Source organism: Branchiostoma floridae, chromosome 1, assembly GCF_000003815.2.
Source record: "Branchiostoma floridae strain S238N-H82 chromosome 1, Bfl_VNyyK, whole genome shotgun sequence".
Taxonomy (NCBI): domain Eukaryota; kingdom Metazoa; phylum Chordata; class Leptocardii; order Amphioxiformes; family Branchiostomatidae; genus Branchiostoma; species Branchiostoma floridae.
The window spans coordinates 9,676,555-9,701,389 of record NC_049979.1 but is presented as its reverse complement, the minus strand read 5'-3'; the positions used below and the strand labels follow the sequence as shown (position 1 = coordinate 9,701,389).

Here is a 24,835-nt window from a genome sequence, read left to right as displayed (position 1 = left end):
TATGGGAAGTATTGGACCAACCATTTCAGATGGAATTAAGGGTGTGAGAAAGGGGGACGATCATTCTACATGGGGGTAAGGGTCTAAGAAGAAAGGCTATCTGTTTCATGTCGAGCAAAGGGCCAGGGAAGGAAGAGACCAACCATTCCACATTGGGACCATGCATTTTACACGGGGTGAAGGTCAAGCTAGGGAAGGACCAGTCACATCATATGGGGTAATGGCTTTGGGAAGGGGGCGTCCATTTAACAGGATAAAGAATATAGAAAGGGACCAAAGATCTGGGACGGGATCATCCATTTCACATGGGGTTATGGATCTGGAAAAGGGCCATGGTATAAACGATCTTGGAAAGGGGCAAACATGGAAACAATGGTACGGGGGGACCAATCACTTCACACATGGGATTAAGGGTATGGGAAGGGGCCATCCAATACACATGGGCGTAACGGTCTAAAAAGGGGAAAGCCATAAAACAATTACAACACAACTGATTTCAAACTGTTTATTTAAATGCAATAGATGAATGCAAAGTGTACACATGTGTACAATATACAAAGCCACACAGTAAAAAATTGCTCTAGCACTAAAGCTAAATAAATCGAACTAAAACTTAATATCTACCCATTTAGGTAAACAATTATCCTCACTCTGGGATACAGTAGGCATCAAAGCCTAGAATCAGTAAATGTCGACATTGCCAGTACATGGTATAGTGGTAGCTTGGAGCCTTTGTAAGTAAAGAATCATAGAAATCTTTTATGCGGTCTTAAGTTTAAAGCTTTGAGCTGATTGTTAGTGTTACAAAAATATGTTGTATTAGTCTGTTAGTGTGTGTGTATGGTGCGTTAGTGTGTGTGTGTGTTTGTGTTTGTGTTAGTGTAAACGTCAGCCTAAGCCTTGGGTTGGGAAATTTCCAAAGGACTGATTTAAAAGGCTACAAACAACCTCTACACAATAAACGGACAATGTTGACATCTACTTATCTAAACTGTAGACCACCACTTATGTACAAAAATACAAGCTTAACTACATATATCTAACATCATCATATAGATCATGGCTGTAGGATGACACACTTTGCATTCTATTTGATTGATTCAGTTTCTGTGATTGTGTCGATACCGAGAAGTCGAGTGTTTCTAAAGGACCAAAGATCAAATAGGCTTTTGAAGCACCTGTCTTTCTTTCTGGCCCGTGTCGTTCTCTTAGTTCGGGACCCAAGATAGCGACACAAGGCAGATTATGTAATGGTCCAGATTCCCGACAACCACTGACCACGACATGAAACAGAAATGACAACAGATGATTAACCAGGAAAGTTCCTGTTTTATAAAGAACAGAATTTACAGTAACTGGTTGGGTACGATCAGGGCCATCGACACAGTCACAGAAACCAAATCAGTCACACATCGGGCCTGTACAACACAGAAGCGGGTTGAAGTCCTGAGTGCATCTTTCTGGACGTCACCGTGGAGAGGGCATCAGGCAGCCTCTCACCAGGATAAGTCCAAACATGAGCGTTGCAGCTGTAGTTGTTCCGGGCGTGATGGCACCAATAAGATACTGGAAGCTGCTGAGAGTTGTCTCATTCCAAACTTGTTGTACCTGCAAGAAAGTGAACAGCAAACAATTATGACGAGAGACCAAAAATATTTTGCTGTTTTGGAATCAAAACATTTTGAACTTTGGCTCAAGTTTGGCTTACGTTCTTGCCAGGAGCGGAAATGGTAGCAGAAATCATGCAGAAGACATCAAAAGAATACTGGTAAAAGTAGAGGTTATTATACTGATCTTATCTGATCAAAGTTGGTATAAACTGTTTAACATCAGTGACACACTGTATTTGCGGTGTGAGTTGTACAGGATACTCACAGTTGTGTTAACCCAGTCAACAGTCTTCTTGTTTGCTTCCTTCCTCCAATGATAGCGAACAGGTTCACATGCAGGGCCAGGACGTATGCACGCATCAGCTTCCTCGCAGCTAAGCTGTCCACGCCTACGTCCTAATTTTGAAAAACAAAAGAAAACTCTACTAAGCATTGTTCAGGTTCAGGCATTGAACTTGTCAGCTAAAGATTGCTATCCTATATCCTATTACTGTTTTCATACAGTACAGCACAGCACCTTGTCATATGTCTCGGAAAGACTGAATGCCTCCTTGGCTCGGTGATGCACTGGATGTTGACCAGCACTTTCAGTGACAGGCGATTGACAGCTCAATTCTCCCAAGCTCCTTTCCTCTCTTACGGCGTGCAGGTGTTTCTAACAAATTGGTAAAAGAAACAGTCATGCATGATTTGCCTCAACACCGCTGCAACAAACACACAAGGTACAGATATCAATGTTTACGAACAATTTTCAAACCGTAATACAAATGTATTCATATACTTCAAAGTAATAGAAAAGACTCTTCTACTGAAAGTCTAATTCTTTAGTTACCAAAATTGACATTGAAACTGTAAACTTAAACTTACCAACGCAAATGAAAAAGCCATCCATGGACAAATACTGTTGTTTTTACTTAAAAACTGTGTGCTTTCACAAAATACGGTACGATACCTTGCATATATGTGTTGAAGACTGAATCCCCATTCGGTCACGTCCGGTACCTTCCTTCGCCAGTCCTCTCCTCCCTTTCCACGTCCGGACATTTCTTCTTGCGGTGCGATGATTCTCGGTAGAAATGACGAGACGAAAATGAATTATTTTGGCTAAAAAATATAGGAAATATACCTTACACGTAAGTTAAAGTACAGAAAGTTAACTTGGTTAGTGATTAAAACTTCCGTTCTAGGTTTATCGTGGAAAAAGTGGGATGAATTTATGTGTAGTAACGATTGAGTGTGCTTCGATGAAATCCCAAGTAATGTTGACGTTTGTTTCGGTTGAAATTTCATGAAGCTATGGCTGCTTCAGTCTGTTTCTGCGGTATACAAACCCGATGAATGGCTGATTCGGTTTCTGTGACTGTGTCTACGCCGAGAATTACTACTACTAATATAAAATAGGTTCTTCAACCACCTGTCGTCCTTTCTGGCCTGTGTTGTTCTCTTGGTTCGGGACCCAAGAGAGCGACACAAAGCAGATTATGTAATGGTCCAGGTTCCCGACAACCACTGACCACGACATAAAACAGAAATTACAACAGATGGTGAACCAGGGAAGACCCTGTTTTGTAAAGAACAGAATTTACGTACAATAACTGACCGAATACAATCCGGTCATCAACAGTCACAGAAACCAACAGAAACAAAAATCAGCCACACACCAGGCATGTACACCACGGAAACAGACTGAAGCCTTGACTGCAAAAAGAGCCTCTGTTTACAAAATGCACGTCCGAATATCTACCAGAAACATCCCTTGGTATGTCAACAAAACACACTCAATTCATTTACTTTCTATCGTGCCTATGACAAGTTAGTCCCAGTCCATATTTGCAAGATGTTACCATTTTAACCCCATAAGACACATAAGCACTTAACTTGAACCTTGTAGCTGCAGTTGATCCGGGAATGAAGCCACCAATAAGCTCCTATAAGAAGAAAAAAAGTGAATAAGGTGCAGGTTTAACGTCGTTTTCGTGATAAATAAGGCACAAATCGGTAGAAGAAAAAGTCATGCATGATTTGCCTCAACACCGCTGCAACAAACACACAAGGTACGGATAACAATGTTTGCGACCAATTTTTCCACTTCACAAACAGTCAAACCTAGCCCCAAAGGGACGGTATATTACATAATACCGTCCCAAAGCGAGCCATACAAGAGATCCAACGTGTGTTCACTGGGCCTTTATTCTTGCCCATAGCGCCGGATTCTTGAACTCCCTAGATTCCCAACGCACTTACCTGCCTTGACGGGCGAAAAAACAACTCCAGAAGCCCCGAGATGGTCCCCACCAGGGCTTCAAAGACAAAGCTCCATTCATAAAAGCTAGCGGCCGGCCATTTTTGTCATTATTAATGCGAGAATTTGACCCGATGTGACCCCCACGTCAACTTAGGAAAAATGATAGCAGCTCATTCGTCCCCTGCCGGGTTTCTTCAGTTTAGTGTCCTTGAAACTTTGGATTAAACTGAAGAAACCACAGGGGACGAATGAGCTGCTATCATTTTTATTTTAATTCTGAAAACTTAAGTTTACCAACACCAATGAAAAAGTCATGATCACTCATCAATATAGCCAAAGACTGTTGTCTTACAATTAAAGAATGTGTGCTTTCACACAATACGGTACGATACCTTGTCATGTGTTGGAAGACTGTGAATCTACATTCGGTCACGTCCGGTACCTTCCTTCGTCAGTCTTCGCCTCCCTTTCCACGTCCGGATATTTCTTCTTGCGGTGCGATGATCCTCGGTAGAAAAGACGAGACGAAATGAATTATTTTGGCTCAAAAATATAGGAAATATACCTTACACGTAAGTTAAAGTACGGAAAGTTAACTTGGTTTGTGATTAAAACTTCCGTTCTAGGTTTGTCGTGGAAAAAGTGGGATGAATTTATGTGTAGTAACGATTGAGTGTGCTTCGATGAAATCCCAAGTAATGTTGACGTTTGTTTCGGTTGAAATTTCGAGAAGCTATGGCTGCTTCAGTCTGTTTCTGTGGTATACAAGCCCGATGAATGGCTGATTCGGTTTCTGTGACTGTGTCTACGCCGAGAATTACTACTACTAATATAAAATAGGTTCTTCAACCACCTGTCGTCCTTTCTGGCCTGTGTTGTTCTCTTGGTTCGGGACCCAAGAGAGCAACACAAAGCAGATTATGTAATGGTCTAGGTTCCCGACAACCACTGACCACGACATGAAACAGAAATTACAACAGATGGTGAACCAGGGAAGACCCTGTTTTGTAAAGAACAGAATGTACGTACAATAACTGACCGAATACAATCCGGTCATCAACAGTCACAGAAACCAACAGAAACAAAAATCAGCCACACACCAGGCATGTACACCACGGAAACAGACTGAAGCCTTGACTGCAAAAAGAGCCTCCGTTTACAAAATGCACGTCCGAATATCTACCAGAAACATCCCTTGGTATGTCAACAAAACACGCTCAATTCATTTACTTTCTATCATACGGTGCCTTATGACAAGTTAGTCCCAGTCCATATTTGCAAGATGTTACCATTTTAACCCCATAAGACACATAAGCACTTAACTTGAACCAAGTAGAACCTTGTTGATCCGGGAATGATGGCACCAATAAGCTCCTAGAAGCAAAAAAAGGGGAATAAGGTAGAGGCAGAATAACGTCTTATTTTGGTAATGAATTCATGAATAAGGCACAAGGATGCCCCACATGTAAATTTTTGCATTCTCGAACGGTCACAAAAGACTTGAACGTTGTCGATTATCTCTTCTTCTTCTTCTTCTTCTGTGCCTTCAATCTTAGAGAAGATTATTATGGCACTTTTTTTCTTTTTTATTTATTGGACTACTGATAACCCGTACAAGACGTATAAACTTATAAACACATAAAGACGCAGACTAACCTGTTGTCTCAAGCGGCCGCGATGTTCTGTGTGCTGCGAGCTGGGTCCGTCACCTGGCGCTGGCAGACGAGTGGCGGGGTTTCATGCAAATAAGAACAGGGGCAGGTCTTCGATTCGCTCAGTCTGCATAATAGCATAATAGATTAATTCCTTGACCAATCACAGACCAGTAACCTTTTTTACCTGTGTCCGTCACCTTAGACGCGCTGGCAGACGATTGCCGGGGTTTCACGCAGATTAAAACAGGGGCAGGTCTTGGATTCGCCCAGTCTACAAAGTTTTATAATTTCCTGACCAATCACAGACCAGTCATCTTTTTCACCTGTGTTGGGCACGCGTTTGTTAGCTTTTCCAAGCCACGGCATTGTCATTCGATTCTTGAATCATACGAGACCGTAACCGCTTCGTCTCGCACGACCGAACGCAAGGGACACAATGGTTGCCGACGAGAGACGCCAACCTTTACCGTAGCCGTAGGTGTTTCACGATAACGTCCGACGAGACAGACGACAAGCCCTGCTTATCTATGTAGGTGGACATTATTAATTCATTGCTGTTTATCAGAGGTGTCCGGTTCTACATTTGTAATTGTGCGCCACTTTTCCACTTACCGCTGGGCAGCCGTTGAATCTTTCTGTGTTTGTTGCAGCGGTGGCGAGACAGTTGATGCGAGCCCGTCCCTTCTATCGGAATCGCACAATATGGAAAAAAAATTCTACCGGTACTTCACGACACGTTCCGGGAGACGTCGGGAGAATTTACGGGTTCATCTTTGAGAACATCCGCGGTGCTCAAAACAACAGACTGACGACTATGCTTTCCCAGGCATATGACAAGGTATAGAAGCTGTGTTGGTAGTTAGTTAGTTAGTTGGTTGTATAATACAGACTAGGCTTTTCATTTGACGTCATCTGCGCCATGTTGGATTACAGCGTACGTCTGTTAACCACACGAAGATGCTTAATTCAATTAACAGCCAACATGGTCGTCGGAGGATTAAAATTATAATTAGTATGATGTCATGGAAAGCCTGTATTCATGAGGAAAAATGCTAGTAATATGTCGTCATCAGATATTTATTGATAGGACAACGGTCTTTGTCAAAACAACACATTATTATATTTACAGTTTTAATTTCTGTATTTCTGACAGCAGAAGTCGTGACTGCAGAATCAGTGAACAGTTTCGAAGCACGGTTGGAACTGTGCTGAGCTGGGGGAGGAAGGAGAACTGCGTGTGACAGGAGGGTGACACGACAGGCAGCAAAGCCTAATTCACCTAGGAATCCTACACGGTATCCCCCACAAGGTAAATATTGACATTAGTAGTACTATTAGAGGTTCTAATATTGTGTATCACATTCAACCAATGGACAGTCGTTGAGCCTTTCCTGGTTGTTGCAGCCGTGGTGAATCAGCTGATGAATGTCTGTTTCTTTTACCGAAATCACAGCAAAATTCATGTCTGGACGCACTAAGAGAGGAACTGGATAAGGGAGGTGCCACGCAGCAGCGTCACTGAAGGTGTTTCTCGACTTCAGTGCATGACCAAGCCAAGGAGGCACCAAGTTCAACACGGTAGGGTGTTCTTTTGGATTCAAAGTAAAGGGGTTTTGGGACCCCTCATTACAATTGCAATATTCTATCACGTAACTCTGCATAACTTCGGTTACCATTTTCTCTCCTGCTGGGGCATAAAGGCATCCCTGTGACCCTTTTAAATGTTTTGATTACATAAAATGAAAATAACGTTAGTCTGCCTTGTCCTAATTGATTGTTTATTTCACGTCCTTGTAGTGGGAAGACGCAGGGAAGGAGACATCTCTCACCATTTCAGCTGTAGTTAATTCTGGAAGATGCTATCTGATCCTGGTGAGAGGTTGCCATCTCCACAGCCAGAAAGGCCGATGCTCGTGTGTACGCCATACCAGAGGACCTGGAACTGTTAAGTTCGTACATGTCTTGTAAGGGGTTTGATCGTTTAAAACGGAACTGTCTTGCAGAACTGGGCTGGGATTGGCATGATAGGAAGTAAATGATCTGTGATGTTACATTCATAACTTTGCTGATATTAAGATTCCCTTTGTCTACCTGAGACATTGTTGGCAGGGCCGATCACAATCTCTTGTTGGTGGCAAGGTGCTTGAGTGTGTTTTGTTGACACCCTGAGTGATGTTGTCGGTAGGTGGTTAGGGCATTTTGTGAGTGGGGGCTTCTTTTGCACACGGGACTTCAGCCCGTTTCTGTGGTGTACAGGCCCGGTGTGTGGCTGGTTTGGCTTCCGTGACTGTGTTGATGGCTGAGATTGTGTTCGGAGTTACTGCGAAGTTTAGTCCTTTAGAAAGCAGGGATTTGCTGGATCTGTTGGCTTGGGACGACTTGGGTTCTTCTACCACCTGTCGCCTTTTCTGCCTTGTGTGATAGTCTAGGGCCGGGAACCTACTAGTAGACCATTACATAAGATGCCCTGTGTCGTAATCTTGGCTCCCGAACCAAGAAGACGGCACAGGGCCAGAAAGGAAGACAGGTGGTTGAAGAGTGCAAGTTGTTCTGAGCTGACAGAACTGGGAGGTCTCTGTTCTCTGAAGGACAGAACTTTGCAGTAACTTCGAATGCAGTCTCGGCCATGGACATGGTCACAGAAACCAAATCGGCCATACATCGGGCCTGAATACCGCAGAAATAGGCTGAAGCGCTGTGTGTAGAAGTAGCCACTGCTCTCAGAATGTCCTAACCCCCTACTGGGAGCATTACTCGGGGCGTCATCAAAATGTACTCAACACCTTGCCGCTTATCAAGAGATGATTCTCTCCGCTGATAATGCTTCAGGTAGACAGAGGGGATGGGACATTTCTAGGTTGAACCTAGAACCGAAACTACAATCACAAATCAAGTTACTTCCTGTCATGTCCCCAGCAGTCTGTAGATGAAGCTCTTGTTTTCACGAATACAAAGTGTACAATTTTATAGTCATCAATGTCCTCTGGAGTCTATCTGGCGCACTGTAAGCACCGGTACCTCTGAGCAAGTTACATTGATTTGTTTTTCTATCAGCACAAATAAAAACTACTAGTAGTCTTTTCTCATCTTTCTCAGTTAAGGACTGTTGCTTTTACAAACATTGTACGTACTGTGTTCTGAAGGCGTCTGGGTTTGACTGTAGCCAGTAGTCGGTGTTTACAAAATGCTATACATAGTACGTATTGATGTATTTCTTGTCTTGTATTCTTTCCATGTATTTCTTCCATTAAGACCTTTTGTTCTCACTCTATATTTCGTGTAATTTGTGGACTTTCTAGTACAATACTAGCAACCTTGTCCACATTGTTATAGAAAGTCATCTTGTCCAAGAACCCTAAGATTTTTTCGTTTGAGTACTTGTAATGTATTTCTGTGATCAACGGTTGAAAATGTCAAGTACAACCTAACCAACATATTGTACACTTTGTTTCCCCAAATGTATCAAGAAATGTTATTGAATAAACTGTTTTAAACCAGGTGTTGTTTCAATTTCTCATTCCACTGCAGAAGGGAGTGTTATATTGAAATAGATAATGTATCAACGAATACATGATCCGCCGACGTTTTATGGAATTCCACTTGTAGCGGGTTACGCGAAGACCGAAGTGACACTCACGAAACCCACGCAGACCCTACCCATGTATTCCCTATGCGTGTAGAGACTTCCTTTATCGTGAATATTTTCGGCATACATGAGGGGCGCTAAGCAAGCCAAGAAGATAATTGTTCACAAGATATCAAAGAACACATAACAAGACGTGTTTTTCTTAGCGCCCCAGAAATTAGTTTCGTAACCTAACTTAAGTCAGGCGTTGTCAGGCACATAGTATTCAGCCATAGGCTGAGATTGATTAATTTTATAAGACGGTACTTGGGGAGTTTTGTAGAAGACTGAAGGATTTTTGATGCGTCGGGCTAATGGGTACTTCATCGTATAATGTTACGTACTATACATTTGTCACTTCCTACAATTAATATCTATCGGAAAATAACAGTCCCGTCTTGAGTGGAATGCCCCTTTAGTGAAATGATACCCACCTCCGCCCACACTCTCCAACTTCCGAAAATGGACGGTCCCCCTCTCCCACATCCTGAAGTTTGTGAAATGGATGGTCCATTGGACTCCCTTCCTTAACAGAACCTGTAGACCATCAAAAGAATGTACCCTTTCCATTTCCCAACATGTAAAACTTGTCCCTCACCTCCATACGCACGCTTTAAGTCGACGTATGTCACTCAATTCAATGAGCATTTACGGTGCTTTTAAAAACGCTGTGTAAAGATGAGAATTTAAACATAGTTTACGATGCTTAAAAGTTGCTTAAATGTGTGCCACTACGTGCCCTTTACGGACGCACGTAATCATGGCTTAAATATAATATTTCCGAATGCGTAAGCATGACGTAATGTAGCTTAAAGAATGCCAATACGGTACCTTTCAGCACACTTTAAGAGTGCTTAAAGAGCAGTTTTCATGCAGTGTGAAATGGACCCTTCATGTATAAGTTGGAATCATTTGGAAGGTGTGTAGCGGTTGTAGAAAGGAAGCCAAGTTCGAAAATGGTTAACCTGATGGCAAAAATTCTATCATTTCCAAACATAGTATTATAGGTTGTTCTCATTAACCATTCAAATGAGGTCATCATTTGCATAATTGATTTTCATCTATATTCCTATCTTTCACTTCTGGAAAAGCTCAAACTTTCAAGCTCAGCTGCAGTATCGTAACCAGTTGCTGAGGTCCATTATCGAACTTTACCTTTTTTTGGGACCCCATCTATCAGCAAAAGTTGGATCCGGCGAACGGGGTGAATCAGGACGCTATATCATATCAGGGCTACCTTTATAGTAGAACTTCACATGGTTTTAGCTTATTTTTGAGGGAGACGACACCCCAAACGTATTTTCACGAATTCGAGCGCCCAAGGCACGAGCCGTCGCAAGGTAGGTCTGGAGAAATGTTGAAGTTTGGACCCTCTGAAACACGATTTTCTGCATTTTGAGGGATAAACTTTGCTGATATACTGTGCTAAATGTAATGACATTTCTGTCTGATTTTTGATGGCGACGAGCACCGGAGCGTCCTGGGCGCCGGAGGCGCAAGCCATCGCAAGGGACGTCCAGAGAAAAATCGAAATCTTGACCATCTGAAACTTCATTTCCTGCATTTTAGGGGCACGTTTTGCTTGTATTTATTAAGGCCCCTAAGGCAATTCTTTTCTATGGCCCTCCCCCCGGCTCAAATTTTTTTTCGATGGCCCTCTCCCCAGGCCAAAAAAAATTTCAATGGCCATCCCTACCCCCCCCCCCCCCCCCATGCACCAGCCCCTTCCCCGATAAATATCGTCAAGTCCCTTAGAATTATTCGGATATCAAAAAGGTAACATTAATCATTTATGTACGAGGAGGAAACGTTATTTAACGTGTCTCACTTGATTTTAAACCAGGCTGTCTGCTTGAATGCATTTCAGGACCAAGGACATTATACAGGACGTGGTGCTGACAAATTATAATGTAAATCGTACATTGTACTTTTCTCTGGTGGTTTCGGGATTTTTCTCTATCTTCAATTTCATACCGTGATTGTAGACATGTGTGGAAAAGTTATAGGCGGGGTACTCTAGTGGCAGCCAATCAGCTGTTTGCGTACCCTGCCGGTCAAAGGTCAGCATCCAAAGGTAACGTTACCACTTCCGCACAGCAACAGCACCAGCAGTTTTGTGGACGAACTTTATGCGGGTGGGTATGTTTTACAGACTTTACCAGGAATAGGAATGTTTGAGACATCTGATTGAATTACACTCCAAACTGATCAACGTTGTTTTGTAGCCATATAGGGTCCCATTTCACTGCAGTTAACCGTTAAACGTTAACGTTTATAGTTAACCCCGTTATGTTAAATTATCGTTAGTAACGTTAGATCCTGCGTGACTTGCAATTTTTTTTCTGTGATTCCAGGTCAATTCTATCATTATCAACTCATAAAACTTCTAGATACAAAGTGGTTTCAGCCTCAAAATTATACAAGCACGTAGTGAATGTGCCTTCGGTAGACATCTGTTGTCACAAGAAAATGACAAACAGATAAATAGGAGCAAGAAAAACTGATTGTACCAGGTCAAGAAATACTAGAAATGTATATTCAAACATTGCATATTCATGTATATTCCCTTCACAACTTATATGTAATATAACGTTAGGTGAATTGATATTGCTTACGGTAACGTTATGGAATTAGTTACCTAACCGTTATATAAATCTAAATCTAAAGAAAAATACATTTTGTTTTCCTTCCTCGTTAAGTATACAATTCTGTTTGTGATTAGCCTTCTTGCAATAAAGTTATTCAGATTAAATCCAGAGTGTCACACAAGGTCCTTGCCCCACGTACATTGTATTTTAGAGCCGTTTGTGGTGATCATGATTGTTTAGGGTCGTTTATGGTGTTTAGGCATACCTGAAGCCAGAGAATGTCCCTGTGCTGAGGAGCTAGAAGCCTGCTAGTGTAAACTTGTAAACTATAGTACAAATAGTGATCATACCTGCCTTCAGACAGTTGTACCCCCCAACCCCCGTGCCAGTGACTCAGCTTTTTGAGGTTAGTCACACAGAAGAAGAAAAAAAAGAATTTTGGTCACTTAATAGACAAGATCTAGATATATGGGCACAATGTTAATGGGCACAATGTTAAACCTTAAATTTATATCTTCAACTTATAGGAAACCTGACGTAAGGTCAGTGTAAAGATCTACCATGCCTGCGATGTGCCAGAGCAAGGCCCGTCTTGACGGGAAGACAGTACTTATAACTGGGGCCAACCAGGGCATTGGCTTTGAGACGGCCAAGGACTTAGCAGGAAGAGGTGAGTCATAGAAGGCCATCTGAAATGAAGCAAATTAGGAACAGCTAAGCAAGACATTAAAGATCTCATATGTCTGTGAGTTTTTGCTGCGCTTAAGTATTAACTTTAAATTCACTGTTTTTATGAGAGTTGATACTATATGGAAATTTCTTTTACATCATAGCTCTTCAATTAATCTTAAATTCTCAGTCTGAACAAGATCTTTTCTTTGAATGGTGAACGATAGGTGCAAAAATCATCCTGGCCTGTCGAGATTTGACCAGAGCTCAGAAAGCTGCTGATGACATCAAGGAGGAAACCAAGAATGAGAACATCATCGTGCACCAGCTGAACCTGGCTTCCCTGGCTTCTGTACGCAGCTTCGCTCAGAAAATCAACGAGACAGAAGAGCAACTGAACATTCTGATCAACAATGCAGGTGAGTTTGCCTGCTATAACCTAACATTTGATGGTAAATGGTTAGAGGTGTTCATAGTGTAGGACCCCTGTTACTTGTATTCCTTTCAAAATGATTGATGAATGATTGAAGTACATGTAATGATCTTTATTGATCTTTACCTCTGTTTAAAAAAAAACTGCCAAGGACATTGATTAATGGATTGGTTAACATATTTATTATATAATATCTTCATCTGATCAACAGTTTGCATGCATGAAAGTATATGTCACTAATGCATGAGCACTTTTCTCTGTAATGTTCTAACATTCGTTAGCATTTTGTGGCTTTTAGGAGTGATGGCACCTCCAAAGACACTGACAGATGATGGATTTGAGCTGCAGTTCGGAGTGAACCACCTGGGCCACTTCCTCCTCACCAACCTCCTCCTGGACCTGCTGAAGAAGTCTGCTCCCAGCAGGGTCGTCAACGTCTCCTCTTACGCTCACAACGAAGGTAGACTGAACTTCGACGACCTACAGTGGGAGAAGAGACAGTATGTTCCTTTCGATGCCTATGGGGACAGCAAGATAGCAAATATCTTCTTCACCAGGGAATTTGCAAGGAGGCTGGAAGGTAAGTAGTCTCCAAGCAGATGTTGGGGGAAGGCTAAATCATGTAACATTTTCATAGCCGCCCTTTTCTCAGTCAAAAAAAGTTGAGGCAGTGACAGAAGTGTTGCCCAATTTACACACTGCATACCTGTTTTCTGAGTTGACTCAAAAACGTGTGTGTAAAGTGGTACCATGTTTCTTTTCACAAGCATCTTAAGTATATATATTATGTATTATATATTGTACATGTACATCTTAATAACATTATGAAGGAAGGCCAATTGACTGAGATACCAAAAGACATATTTTCTCCATGCAGGGACAGGTGTGACAGCTTACTCGCTGCACCCAGGGGTGATCAAGACCGACTTGTACCAACACTTGGGAACCAGTATGGGCTGGAAAAGTGGGATCATCAACAGGTTTGCCAAGTGGTTTGGCAAGACTATAGTGCAGGGTGCCCAGACTACCATCCACTGTGCTGTAACAGAAGGTCTGGAGGATAAGACAGGACAATACTTCAGGTAGAGTAGCAGCCTGTCCTGTATTCTAATGCATAAGTGAGAGTACCTGTAACAATAAATGTTTTGGGTCCAGCACTAGCAAAAACAAAGGGCAAATTGTTGCCTGCAATGGTTTTATATATCATACATTTACAGGATGTGTTATATCATTTATGACATTATCATGTTTCATATTGTTATTAATATCTTCCCTTTCCACCTGCTGCAGTGACTGTGCACCAAAGCGCCCCAACTCCAGGGCCATGGATGACGGTGTGGCCAAGAGGTTATGGGAGGTCAGCGAGAAGCTTGTGGGGCTCAGTCAGCAGGAGGCCTCAGAGGGGTCATCAGAGGGGGCTGCCCAAGCTGAAGCTCCAGCTCCATGAACACTGTGTGTGATACAAGACATGTAGCTACATTCATGGGGATGCTGTCTCGTTTATTTGGGTGGAACAGCTTTCAGAAGTCATTGGTTGAGGATGATTAACATCTGTGTCATTGGATATACAATTGGTCATAAATCAGAACCAAGGTATATACAAAGCCAACATTTCAGTGACTTTCACCTTTGTCAGGGCAGTACTGACTTTAGCTATATCTCACACTTGCATCTAAGGGTTGCTGCTAACAGTGTAAGGCACTTTACACGACTTTTCTCAATTCACTCAGGTGGAAATGAGTAGGGCCATCCCTTGGATAGGATGTTCAATGGAGGTCCCATGTTTGGGGATAGACACACCCCACGCACGTTAAAGAACCCACCTCACTTGTCAAAAAGAGTAGGGGTCCTTTCCCGTGTGATTGGATCAAACCTACAGACTGGTCTCCGGGTTGACATCTTGCAAAGGTGATAGTCACCTGTTATGTCAATCCTTCCACAAATGTGATTAATCCCAATAGATAAAAAGAGATGTAACAGACAGTCACTGAAATGTTGGCTGTTGTTGTATATGTTGTATGGTTATGAATAAAGAACCTTGTTATCCATTGATTTTCTAACCTCATGAAATTATTTGACGATGAACATCGCTGTCTTAACATGTAGCAGGGCTAAGATTGATTGCCTGTTAACGTTTTGGTGTATGTAATTGAGATTTACTTCCAAGATGAGAGCTACTTTTTTTTAAGTGTAAAAATTGAAATACAATGTACTACGTCAAATGCTGACATGAGATTATCCATATCATAATGAAGAATTTATACTTGAAACGTGATGCTGATTAAACTGCATAGTCCTTTGAAATGTCCTCTTACATAGTTGGTTCAAGAATGTCAATTATTATCGGTAGTAGTTGAAATGTTATATTTTCATGAATTCTGTTCCACAGATTCCTGAAAGAAACTTGTCATCTAAGAACTTATACAAATTTACGGAAACCTGTTAGTAGGCCAACTGATTATATGCAAATGAGTGTTGTGTGTGTTTGGCAATTATGGAAGTTGATTATTAAAATAGAAGGAAAATATTGATTATTACCTTGTTCGGTTGCCATTTGTTATTCATGAATTGTTAAAATGTTCCATGATATTTTTTTATCAATTCCTTTGATGCTTTCCTGGAAAAAAAGTAAGTAAAATGCTTACTTGCTTCTGGAAACTAGCTGAAGGTGATGTTACAAGAGTTCAGAGACTTCATGCCTGAATGAAATATTAGAGCTTTTGTACCTTATTTAATCTTGTTTCAGTGATTATGCAAATAATGTAATTAGCAAAATCTATCCTAAACAATGGTCTTTACCAAAATTAGACTAGTAAATATCCTTAATGTAACTTCCTGACTGAAAAATAAAGTGAAAGTGAATGTGTATGTGTTAAAGTCCTTTCCATGTTTACATTTCATTATGAAGTATGCAAATGACTTCAACTCATTTCAATACAAGGTGATATATACCTTTAACTAACTTACACATGCAACAAGTATGAAATCCTCATCATTTGCCACTAAGGAATCATGTCATTTTTGGATTTATCATGCAAATGAAAAAGGTATTTTGCATAATTCGTCACCTCATATGTTCCACCTACCATGCAAGTCTTACTATAGAAAACACTGGAATTACTGTTTTTAAAGCAGTTTAACTGTCGCTTTTTGGGCATTTTTGTGAATTCATAGAACCCTTAGGCAAGCCTTCTATGTTAAGCTTTCACTCTATATAACCTTATTGAAGGCCGTATAATTCTTCAATTGCCTATGCAAATTAAGTCTAATTTGCATATGTTGTTTTTGATTGTACATATCTCTAAGCATATTTAATATCATGGAAACCTGTCATTTTTTGTGCCGAATTTGACAAAATCATCCCTATCAAAACGACTTCTTCCTGGCATGTAAAGCAGCAGTCTAGCATTCACAACACATTAAGCCTTAAAGGCATCGCATGTCCGAGGCAAAAGATACAAAACCCGGAAGTTCTGCTGCGGTACTGAGGAAGGCTGCCGGAGGGCTCAAATGGACCATATGACGTCCCGGCCTATCGGCTTTTATTTATTTATTCACAAATCTTTATGGTGTTCCTTTCTGATGAACCGATTATCAACATTTGTTGGATGAAAGATTCTTGTAAAGAGTGGCAAGCTTTTTTATCAGTACCCAGGGGAACCTGTGTGTCATCTTCAATAAGAGATCGTCATGCTGCTTTAGGTGATCAATGACTCATGATAACTTAATGGTGCATTTTTTAATCTTATTTTTGTTAAGTTCTTGAAAAATGTGACTTGCTCTTTTTCCAGCGTCTAAGTGAACCAGTGTGCCAATTAAGACTATTTAATCTGGAGGGAAAATTATTTCAATTGGACTTAGATATCGCCATGACCCTTTCTCTAATGCTCAATGTGCGCGTTTGTTAATTAACGTTCTTCAATGGCGCGTGAAACAGCAAGGTTGCAATAGCAGTTTCGTCTTTGGGTGAAATTACAATTCCCATTGGAGTGCCGAAATAAAACATTGTGTGTTACAACGTTGTACCTGTATGCAATTCACGAGTGTGTGTTTTCTGTAGTTTTGCCGGTAGATCTTCTTTTAGATTCTGAATTGTGCCAAGTTCTTTTTGTATCTAGCTAGCCACTATTGGACCTTTTTTTCATTTCAAAGTTCTTTCAATTCATTTAATGTAATGTACGTTATATTTGTCACACAAAGGAGGTGAATGGCAAGCCGCGTGTTGTCCAAATCCAGCCTGACCAGCTTGAAATACGACTGCCTCCTTTCAGACTAAAGGACGTCGTGTGATACAAAAATGATAATCTCAACCGTACACTGTATATCAAAGAATGGTCTAGAATAGCGAATTGCGTGTTGTCTTAGAAATGTACTCTGGGTAATGTAATGGGTACTCTGGTGATGGCCAATCAGCTATCTGTATACCCCGCCATTCAAAGGTCAGAAACGTCTTGTTTTCTTCCAAATAACAGGGAGGTTTCATTTCTGCGCGCACAACGTTCTGTTTACACCAGTGGGTATGTTTTACCGATTTTACGACGCTTATAATAGGAACCTTTAACCTGACTTTTGTTTTCCTCCAGATTGAAGAATACTATTAGCTCTCTTAGTTTAGAGTCGCAAATATGTAGGGGAAGCGGGTCTGCATCACATATGGATGCGTAGATGATCGTTTTTGTCGTGTTCTTTTTTATGTCGATGAAAATTTCTCAAACGTTAACGTTACCGTACGGCTAGACAGACCAAGAATCACAGAAACATAATCTGTTTTAGCATATACAGTATGACTATAACAAATTCTATGTATGTCGAGTGTTTTCTAACTATTTATGGTAGAGTGTCACGTCTACGGCCACTTGTTCAACACCGGTGTGTCTCCATATGTTTGTCTACTACTACTTAGTCAACGTAGCCTTGATTTACCTTCGCCATGAAGGCTTGTTTCGGGAGCGTTAAGTTAATGTAGTCTCCGTCGCCATATCCAGCCATATCATGGCTCCCCAGTCTCATCTGCGGAGAGGACAAAGGAGACTCGAGAGCTATTGGGCCCTAAATTACACGACTGGATATTTGCGGAGAGGACAAAAGAGACTGAGGCACTAGTAGCTGGCTACCTGGCTACCTTCGCAGGCCTTCTAAGTGCGACTGGCAGTTTTTTTTTCGGGAGCGCTTATAATCATTTGCGATTTAACGTTAACGTTAACGCTAGACCGAAGTTCTCTGTTAATTGGCGGGGGCTCATTTCTATGCGCCTAACGTTATAACGTTAAGTGCGGCACTCGAGCTCCCTCTGATATATGGGCTTAGCTTACACCTCTTATCTCTACTTTTAGTAAACCTGACAAAAACCAGTGAAAGGATCCACCATGCCAGGTATCATGTGCTGGAGTAATGCCCGCCTTGACGGGAAGACGGTTTTGATAACTGGGGCCAACAAGGGCATGGGCTTTGAAACAGCCAAGGACTTAGCAAGACGAGGTGAGTCATAGAACTTTCAACAAGTAAAACTGGATACATCTTGAAGATCTGTATTGATTTTTTTCACAGAAGTAAAGATGGTGGATTAAGCATATTCAGCAGGTGCACTGGTTTATCATTCAGATTTACAAAATATAACTCAGGGTCAGGAAGTAATGTCAACTCTGCCAGGTGGCCTAAGACTGCCATGTTAAAAAATGTTATCTACACCTTCTCAGGAATATCTTGTATAAGTGAGTATTTAAGTGTACATGCCTTAGGGAATTACTTATGCTGATTCAGTAGAGCTGTCTAATTCATAATTTCTAGAAAATGTGGCAGTTGCAATGATTCCAGGCAGAATTATGAAAAATTAATTCAATCCTCACTTTGAACAAGTTTTTTGTCTTGTAATGGCTGAACAACAGGTGCAAAAATCATCCTGGCCTGTCGAGATTTGACCAGAGCTCAGAAAGCTGCTGATGACATCAAGGAGGAAACCAAGAATGAGAACATCATCGTGCACCAGCTGAACCTGGCTTCCCTGGCTTCTGTACGCAGCTTCGCTCAGAAAATCAACGAGACAGAAGAGCAACTGAACATTCTGATTAACAATGCAGGTGAGTTTGCCTACTGTAATCTAACAATGGTTAAAGGTGTCCATAGTGTAGGCCTCCTGTTTTAATGTCACTTGTATAATTTTGAAAATACCTCTGCTAGAGCCTGGTGGCTGTCAAAATGTACCCTCACTCTGGTAAATACTAGTATATGGATTTACATATAACCAGCAGAAAACAGTGTACACAGTATGATGTCTTTTCAGCACTTATCTCTGTGATAGCCTAAATAACATTCTTTTTTGCTCAATGTGATTTCTAGGAGTGATGATGACTCCAAAGTCACATACAGAGGATGGGTTTGAGCTGCAGTTTGGAGTGAACTACCTGGGCCACTTCCTCCTCACCAACCTCCTCCTGGACCTGCTGAAGAAGTCTGCTCCTAGCAGGGTCGTCTCCGTGGCTGCTTATGCCCACCATGCAGGCATGCTGGAAACAATAAACGACTTACGGTGGGAGAAAAGGGAGTATGATCCATTAGACGCCTTTGGGGACAGCAAGATAGCACTTATCTTCTTCACCAGGGAACTGGCAAGGAGGATGCAGGGTAGGTAGTTTGGACCAATCTATCCAAGCAGATGTTGGGATTCTTAAGGCTAAATCTTATCATTTTTAAGCTGCTGGTTTCTATGTCAAAAAGTATGACAGTCAGAAAGAATACAACAATTTAGCCTCCCAACACCTGCTTGGAGATTAAGTTTTAGTGGCTTGAATCAACAGTAAAAGTGGTACATGTATAGATTGATTTGTGTTAACGTTAAGTGACTGCATCACAGTTGTTTAAAGATGTCTTGTATGGATGGACTCAAAAGTGAAAGTGTAGGACAATCAAAAGTTGATTAGAGTAACTAGAGTAGGGCAGTCATAAACTGTAGAATTACGGTTTGGGCTGCTGTTCATTTGATGGACATGTCTGGTTTACCTGGGTTGTCCAATGTCCTCCATCAATTAATCTCCTATCCAGAATCAGAAAAGTTTGAAAACTCTTAGCACAATTCAACACCAGGTCAATGACTCAGCCAGGCAAAAGTGTGTTTCTCTTTGCCAGTATCTTGAATATATTTATACATCTGATTATGACATTGAAGAATGGTGAACTAACTCACATCTTACATCTTCCCCAGGTAAGGCCATAGTGCCTGTGAAATAAGAGCATCCCATTCTCCATCCTTCATGGCCCTGGAAGACCCCTCCTCCTCAAGTCTGTCTAGTCTACCCACCATGTATTTTGTAAGTGCTTTGTGTAATGTTGTCCTCTTGCTGGACCAGCCTAACAGTGAGGCTTTTTCCCTTTGGTCTGTATGTTAGTGTTGTCTTTGTTATCAACTGACTGAGATATATGTAATGAAAGATCCAATATTGTTTTGCTCCCAACAGGGACAGGTGTGACAGCATACTCGGTGCACCCAGGAGTGACCTACACAGACCACTTCAGCAACCTGGAACCCAGTCTCGGCTCATGGCGCAGTGCCTTTGTCACCACTGCTGTCAGGTGGTTGGGCAAGTCTGCACTGCAGGGTGCCCAGACTACCATCCACTGTGCTGTCACAGAGGGACTGGAGGACAAGACAGGACAATACTTCTGGTAATGTAGCATAATTTATTGTAGAAGAAGAACCTAGAAATTTAGTGTAGAAGAAATAAATTTATTGACAAAAAGAAACTAGAACATACTTTTTGTGCAAATAATATCACTAATATAAGTACATGTAAAAGCTCAAGTAGATAAACAAACCTACAAGTAGTGTTGCACATTTGCAAATAAACTTGTATCTCCTAAATGATTTTGTAATTTTTCACATAAATCAATAAATTCTAACTTCCCTTTTCCCCTTGCTGCAGTGACTGTGCACCAAAACAGCCTAACAACAGGACCAGCGATGCTGCAGCGGGCAGAGGGTTATGGGAGGCCAGCGAGAAGATTGTGGGGCTCAGTCAGCCAGGGTATCAGGACAATTCGGCCCTTCACCAACATGGCCCAGTCAACCCGGCCCAACACCCTGGTCAACCCAGCTCAAAACCCTGGTCAACTCAGCCCAGCACCCTGGTCAACTCAGCCCAACACCCTGGTCAACTCAGCCCAACACCCTGGTCAACTTGGTTAGGGTTTGCAGTAGTGTTAGGGTTTGGATTAGTGTTAGGGGTTTAATAGGGTATTGGGCCTAACTCGCACCCAGGGTTTTGGGCTCAGTTGATTTAAGGGCCAATCCAGTCCAAGTGCCCAACATCCCCTTGGACGGGGGTGCCCAAGGAGGAATGCAGTGTGATACAAGACGCATTAATGCAGAAATACACATCATTGGCTAATGATTATTGTAACATGTGCTTATTATTGTAGTGTAGTGGTATGATAGGTAATTTTGATTTTGTCCTGACTGCTCTTACAAGATTACAACATAACTTTTGAAGAAGCAATATGGAAAAGATTGATGTTGACAGAATATCTTTACATGTATTATCATCAAGAATTGATATTTGAATATTGATACTATGTAAGTGTACAGTCTAAGTTGTATAGTGCTTTGGTATTATCTATTAACATATTTATTGTGTTTTGGAGACACAGGTACCAGTACCTGGATTCAATTGCAGATGGCCTGGTAGTTGGTAGAAGGCTGTGTAGGTGGAGCGGGCAATGCCTTTAATCTTATGGATTGCAGTTTGAAGACCATTTACTTTGTTGGTTCAAGAATAGTTGAGCAATTCCCATAGCCTTTATTCATAAGTTTTCTACCGGGCAGTAAGGAGTAAAAGAAAAAAGACATGAACTCTGTTTTGCTTCTCAATCTTTAAGAGTGGTAACAGTTACTACTAAGTTAAGTATTGTAATGACTAGTGATGTTTCTTGTACTCCCAAGGTTTAGTTGTGTAAGTATTGATTGTTGTTAACATTACCTGCGTTTTGTAGTTAAACACATGCCACCACCAGTGGTCTGGCAATCTGCTTGCAAAAATGTGTGGCCCAAGGACTATATAAATGGAGATGGGATCTGCCTTAAACACCATAAGGTGTTGGAAGGATGTTATGCTACTTGAAAAAAAGTTAACCTTTTTATGTAGATTTTGTCAAATGTGGTAACGTGGTGATGTTATGAAATAAAGCATTGATCAATTGGTTGACTAACATTTACAGGGCTGTTGGATTCTATTTGTTATTGACAGGGGCTGTAAGAATTTTATTGGCCTTGGATAAATTAAGGAGGCAACATGGATAAATCAAAATGGACAGAGAAGAGTGAATTTTGGAATCTGTAGAAGAGACATCAGAAACACTTTCATTTCCAGAGAAGAATCAAGAGTATTGGGTGGTAACAAGTTACCACAAAGCATCATTCCAACAGGTGGGTGCAAAAGTGAGCTGACGCCCTGCGACCCCTGGCGGGGTAATGTATGTCTGCAGGAACATTTTTCCCCCAGACTCATGACCTTACCCGTCATCCTTTGCGAATCTCATTGCCGACCGCCATCTTGCAGCAAGGACAGAGACACCGAAGGTCAGTGCATTTTCTTGCCTCCAGTTGACATATCAGAACATTTTCGCCGTTTTATAGCTTACTATACCTCTCAGAGGTAACCATTTATTTAAAGGTACCAAAGAAGTGACTTACGGTTAAGCCGGCGAAGCTGATATTAGCTTCCATGCTGATGATGAGTTTGTGTTGACCTCTGGCTCTGCTCACTTCCTACCGGCACACTGACGAATTTCTATTACAGTTTTGTATATACAGGAAGATAGAAAATTATGGAAGATTTGTGGTCATTATGCTTTTTTCTTTTTTGTAAACGATTTAGGAAGCTCAATGACATCAATGTAGCAAACACTAAGATAATTTATTTATGAACACACACTTCAGTCTGTTGCCAAATTATTGTACAGTTTGTACCACCAAGTCACAGCAAGGAGGTTGGTCACAGAGATATGAAAGATATGTATATTGTGTAACAGTGGGGTTCTAGCGCTGCCAAACTGACCACGCCAACAGCTCTTGAGCTTTTGGTGTTGTGGTTAGCACGTTGGATTTGTGATCCGGTGTTGTTTCTTTCTGTTCTTACTCGCCCCTCTGGTTGTTTCACTGGTTCCCACACCGGCCCTGTGAGTAACAGGCTAGTATGTGCCACACAGGGATGTCGATCTCGGAGATTCGAGGACGAATCTTGAAAAGAAAAGGGGGAGTAGTGTAACAGTGGGGTTCAAGGACTGCTAAACCGAAGACGCCTAACGGCTTAAGCCTTTATGGCCGAACGGTTTGCACGTTCGATTTGTGATCCGGCTGCCCGGGTTTGGCGCGGGTTCGAATCCCGGGAGTCGGGGTGTTGTTTCTTTCTGTTCTTACTCGCCCCTCTGGTTGTTTCAATTGTGACATAATCCAGTGGAAACTTCCACAGCTTGATAAAGACGGGCTGTGAGTGGGAGGGGCAAAATGGCTTGTAGCTGAGAACTAGTGAGAACAAGGAGGTTGAAAGGTGAGAAGCACCAAAGGAAAACTATAAGTTAGTATAACAGCCTGCCTCTGTACATCCAGCCCTGTATCCCCACGGATGGTCACAGCTTTATGAATTGCATGTTGTGTGTTTCACAGGTAATCATGCCGGTCCGACCGCAGGCAGAATGGAACCTGATCATGCTCCTCACCAACTTCGGTAAAAACTGGTACCAGACCACCCGGCCATACCTCTGGGAGTACAGAGATGTAGCCCCAGGACTGGTCATCACTGGCTACCTGTGGTATAAGATCACTGCAGCTGGGTACAGTAAGTATCTGTTGTGTTGTGTTGAGTTTGTTGAAGTGCTCTTCATCCCCTATGCAAGGCTACTCTTCCAGGGCTTGTAAAATAACACAGAAAATATACATTTACATACTGGCAATATGTGCACATGTACAACTTCTTAAGCTACTACTTAAGTTTTTTAATAGAGTGATTAGATGTAATAATTGAAAAAAGACACTAGTTGTATATCAACAAAAAGAATTAGATGTGTTTTTATGTGGTGAATATATACTCCTTGCCATATTACGTGACTGATAGAGTGGTAGGTTTCGATGCTTTGATGATTCTTAGTGCAATCTTAAAAATGTTATCTTTCTTGTTTCCAGGGTCCAGGAGACAGAAGAGACTTGAGGCTGGTAAGCATCGGACTCAGCATTATTCTATATCTTTCAACTGCATATGATGTGATAGTCACTTTGTAAAGAAAAATACTTTGATATTCAGGCAGTTTTTGTCTGTAAGACTCAAGCTCAGTACATAACTGATATTAATACACCTGACTTTACCCACCAGACATCTCAAAGGATGAATCAAATGATCAAGGTATATTACCCATGTTGGCTAATTTTGTACCCATGGTTGACTTTACTTTAAAGTTTAGGGAAAAGTTCTGTTACCTGAACTTTCTTCTTCATGAACTGAAACTTGAGAAGGGGGGGAAATGCATATTCGCTAAGAAATAATCTCCGGTTGTGCCCTTTTTGTCCCGTATGCTATAAATCTTAGGAAAGTTATGATGAACACATAGGAGTGCAGATGTCTATTCATACTACATTGTGTATTTGGCATGTTTCCCTCAAGTATGAACATCTCTTTTTTTCTATGTTTTACAACAGGTGCAAGTGGTGGACATTAAGAGTGATCTCATCCCAGCAACAACACAAGCTATCTCCCAACCTCCTGAGGATTGCTGCTGCCAACAAGCTGATCCTGTTGATGACATCATGGATGAATCCAACTTGTGTTTAGCTTAACCATAACTTTCACTAAACAACAAAGTGATATGTAGTCTGTTGAGAGAAAGGATGTGCATTGTTTGAAAGATGTACACTGTGTATTAAACTTTAAAGTGAATAAAACAAGTCTGAGAAGTCTGTGCCTGTGTTTTGTGTTTGATCATTGCTGGCTCATCTCTCTGGTCTCTGATTAGATGCTGCAATCTTGTC

At 41.5% G+C, this 24,835-nt stretch overlaps 1 protein-coding gene and 3 long non-coding RNA genes across 7 annotated transcripts; 3 read left to right on the top strand and 1 right to left on the bottom strand.

Moving 5' to 3' along the window:
* Positions 1–491: 491 nt before the first annotated feature.
* LOC118414429 lies at positions 492–5,614 on the bottom strand. The gene is made up of 6 exons (XR_004830969.1): positions 5,512–5,614; positions 4,248–5,229; positions 2,563–3,538; positions 2,128–2,265; positions 1,876–2,006; positions 492–1,608 (listed from the first exon to the last, which is right to left on the bottom strand). It is a non-coding gene; the product is annotated as an uncharacterized LOC118414429 (long non-coding RNA).
* Positions 5,615–5,809: 195 nt separating this feature from the next.
* Positions 5,810–9,007, top strand: LOC118414418. Of its 2 annotated transcripts, none has more exons than XR_004830968.1 (5): positions 5,810–6,039; positions 6,161–6,348; positions 6,664–6,819; positions 6,964–7,088; positions 7,308–9,007. It is a non-coding gene; the product is annotated as an uncharacterized LOC118414418 (long non-coding RNA). The 2 variants fall into 2 exon arrangements; XR_004830967.1 differs by having other exon boundaries at positions 5,811–6,039; positions 6,667–6,819.
* A 2,124-nt stretch (positions 9,008–11,131) lies between these two features.
* Positions 11,132–21,048, top strand: LOC118426413. Its single transcript, XM_035835788.1, has 11 exons — positions 11,132–11,270; positions 12,251–12,393; positions 12,620–12,811; positions 13,124–13,405; positions 13,703–13,907; positions 14,116–14,269; positions 18,171–18,303; positions 18,711–18,902; positions 19,162–19,446; positions 20,277–20,484; positions 20,742–21,048. Exons 2-11 carry the CDS (start codon positions 12,285–12,287, stop codon positions 21,046–21,048), a joined length of 2,067 nt encoding a protein of 688 aa, XP_035691681.1. The 5' UTR covers positions 11,132–11,270; positions 12,251–12,284.
* A 1,223-nt stretch (positions 21,049–22,271) lies between these two features.
* On the top strand, positions 22,272–24,765 carry LOC118414404. 3 transcript variants are annotated; one of them, XR_004830960.1, is made up of 4 exons: positions 22,272–22,393; positions 23,480–23,651; positions 23,996–24,025; positions 24,506–24,765. It is a non-coding gene; the product is annotated as an uncharacterized LOC118414404 (long non-coding RNA). The 3 variants fall into 3 exon arrangements; XR_004830961.1 differs by lacking the exon at positions 22,272–22,393 and adding an exon at positions 22,446–22,469; XR_004830962.1 differs by lacking the exon at positions 22,272–22,393 and adding an exon at positions 23,339–23,363.
* Positions 24,766–24,835: the final 70 nt, after the last annotated feature.

Excerpts from the sequence above, each read along its gene's own strand:
- LOC118426413 (XM_035835788.1), top strand. The coding sequence starts at position 12,285 with ATGCCTGCGATGTGCCAGAGCAAGGCCCGTCTTGACGGGAAGACAGTA. Across the intron at positions 12,812-13,123 it reads CATTCTGATCAACAATGCAG|GAGTGATGGCACCTCCAAAG; the intron begins GTGAGTTTGCCT and ends TGTGGCTTTTAG. Across the intron at positions 18,304-18,710 it reads CAAGGACTTAGCAAGACGAG|GTGCAAAAATCATCCTGGCC; the intron begins GTGAGTCATAGA and ends GCTGAACAACAG.